Raw genomic sequence first — 2,950 nt, 5'->3', positions numbered from 1 at the left:
TGCTACATACATGGTCGGTATAAGAAAGTCAAACTCAACATAAGTACTTATCTACTGCAACTACGTGCTCGTCCAGGAGGAGTGAATGTTGTAAGTCAATGACTTGATGCTGGATTTCCTGAAAAATAAACTTTTTAAAGGGACAGTATTATGCAAAATCAACTTTCCAGAGCTTTACATTATGCTATAATCCTACTGCCTCATCCAAAACATACCTACATTCAAAACCCTTGGGAGGACCTAAGTCGCCTTTGAGGCGCATATCTTCCTCAGAGTTGCAGCTTCCAATCTTCTGCCTCACAAAGCACCTCTTCCCAGAACAATCCCATCAGCTCCTTCAGAGTGGTGTAGTTCCACCACTCATGGTGGAACTACATATCAACTGTGCTCATTATAGAAGCTACATCTCAATGCAACGCTGGTAAAAATGTTGTTCGTATGTTAATAGACAAGCAATGTTACATTGAAGGTGGAGTGTTGGAAAGAGCAAGAGTTTCTTAAAGAGTCAAAGACCCAATTTCAAGGGGTTAAATTATGAAGTCGCATTTGTTTTTAAGCCATACTTGATACAGCATTTTTATAACAAATGAAGTTAACATAGCTACTTGATTATTCTATAAAATGGCACTGTGTGCCTGGAAAATATATAATATTGCCCCTTCAAACTAATTTGGGTAATTAATGACTTGATGCACTGTTCGATAACTTGAATCAACTGGAATGTATGTGTAACTGAACTGAACTAGCTTATTTTGTAAAGTACCATGAGACAACATTTGTTGTTAATTGACACTATGAAAATAAAACTGAAGTGAGCAACTTTGTATAAACACTGCTTGTTATGGTCTCAGTCTCTGCAGCACACTGTCTCACCTGTCTTCCGAAGTGGGAAGTCATCTTTGCCCTCGTAGTTTCCGAGAAGAGGGGGGAGTTTGTAGGAGGAAGGGGTTCCAGGGGTGTTACTCTGAGGGGGGGAGCTTTGCTCTAGAGACTTGTGCTGGCCTCCCCTGCAGTTACAACACATACATTAGATAACTGACACCACTGCTAATGCTGATTTTCTAGTAACATTCTTAGTATATGTTTCTTTGAGTTCATTATTTCCTAGAAACATTTGCTGTTGCAGTAAGCATGAAATAAATTCCACCATGTCTCTTCATCCCGTAATTTTCTCCTGCAGTAAAGTTAATGCTGAATGGGTTTAGGCCAGAGGTGTCCAAAGTGGGTCCTGGAGGGCCGGCATCCTGCATGTTTTAGTTCTCTCCCTGGTTTAACGCACCTGGATCAAATGATGGCTGTTAGAAGGCCTAACAGGAACATTGACAAGCTGAAAAGGTTGTTATTATGAAAGGGCAGAGAACTAAAACATGCAGGACGCCGGCCCTCGAGGGCCAACTTTGGGCTCCCCTGGTTTAGGCAAAAGGCCAGTGAACTGTTACCAGAAGCTGCCGGGGCATCTGAAACTGACCAAACATGACATTAACTCACTGCAGTTCCGCTGAGGCAATGAGGCTTTATTACATCTGTTCACTTTTACAAACTTGAAGCAGTGACACATTTTGGAACAGACTTCCGACATGAAGAAGAAAGTCAAATGACAGCAGGTTTATTGGTGTGATGACAAATAAACTTGTCATCACAAGTTAACTTTACTTGAGGAAGATAAAAGTAAAATCCAGTGGCTAGTGACTGAAAAACAGCTGATTGGTAATGGGCTGCAGCTGAGAACAAACAAGAAAACTAGGAAAATAAATCTAATTGTAACAAAGACTAACCAAATACAGGATCTACATAATAAAAATAAATAACTGAAGTTACTATCTTTGAACCTAAAGAACTATCTAGAGTCATTGCACAGCTTCAGTTATTACAACAAAAAACTACTCAGATAGCACACGATGGCAATTCAATGTTGAATTATAGTCAGAATGGTTCAATTTTTGTTGAGGTCGACAAATGACAGTGGATCAACCATCAAACAATCATCCAACTGTAGCCAAGTAACCAATGTTGAAACTGTGTCATTGAATCAATGTTGTTTTGTGGTTGGAATCTAATGAATGAAATGCTGATGTCTGATCAAAACGGGATCAATGTTGCATCAATGTTGAATCAATGTATGCTGTTTGTTGCACCCTTCCCATCTTTTCCACCTCTTCTGAGCTCTGGGTGAGAGCATTTTATTATTGAGCAGGGGATAATCAATTAAATTAAGCACTATATTGAGAACAGTGGGTTGATTCCTTCCTGTACTTTTCTTACTTGTCTGTAAATATTATTACTGACTGTGCATATTTTGTTGACACAAAAACATCTACAACTTACAAGGAGTGAAGCACTCCACCCCCACTATGTACATGAGTGGGATGTCCCAAACACACAGCCACTTCTCTGTTGGCTTGTTTGCAAAATATGTTAATTTAATGTTGAATTATCAAAAAATGTAAATATAATGAAAAAATGTATTTTAATCAGTCAAAAAGTGAAACTTGTATATTATATTCATTCATTACAAACAGACTAATATATTTCAAATGTTTTTTTTTTATTTCTTTTTATGTTGATGATTATAACTCACAACTAATGAAAACCCCAAATTCGGTATCTCAGAAAATTGGAATGTTACTTTAGACCAATACAAAAAAGGATTTTTAGAAATCTTGCAAAAGTGTGAACATGAAAAGTATGAGCATGTTCAGCACTCAGTATTTAGTTGGTGCTCCTTTTGCCCAAATTACTGCAGCAATGTGGTGTGACATGGAGTTGATCAGTCTGTGGCACTGTTCAGGTGTTATGAGAGCCCAGGTTGTCCTGATGATGACCTTCAGCTATTCTGACTTATTGGGTCTGGTGTATCACATCTTCCTCTTCACAATAGCCCATAGAGTTTCTATGGAGTTCAGGTCAGGCGAGTTTGCTGGCCAATTAAGAGCAGAGATGCCACGGTCCT

The 2,950-nt window shown here is 38.7% G+C and overlaps 1 protein-coding gene across 2 annotated transcripts in view; it reads right to left on the bottom strand.

Moving 5' to 3' along the window:
• The window catches only part of LOC106965021 (histone deacetylase 5-like), an 88,055-nt gene that overhangs the window by 11,858 nt on the left and 73,247 nt on the right, over positions 1–2,950 (bottom strand). For both annotated transcript variants that reach the window (XM_015060880.1, XM_015060879.1), the window contains one exon: positions 874–1,007. In XM_015060880.1, coding sequence (XP_014916366.1) covers positions 874–1,007 — 134 coding nt within the window. The remainder of the gene's footprint in view (positions 1–873; positions 1,008–2,950) is intronic.

The sequence above is a fragment of the Poecilia latipinna genome, unplaced genomic scaffold (genome assembly GCF_001443285.1).
Source record: "Poecilia latipinna isolate Pla-1442-1.1 unplaced genomic scaffold, P_latipinna-1.0 Scaffold1752, whole genome shotgun sequence".
NCBI lineage: Eukaryota > Metazoa > Chordata > Actinopteri > Cyprinodontiformes > Poeciliidae > Poecilia > Poecilia latipinna.
Note: the sequence above shows the minus strand (reverse complement) of the source record. Positions and strands in the feature narration are given on the sequence as shown.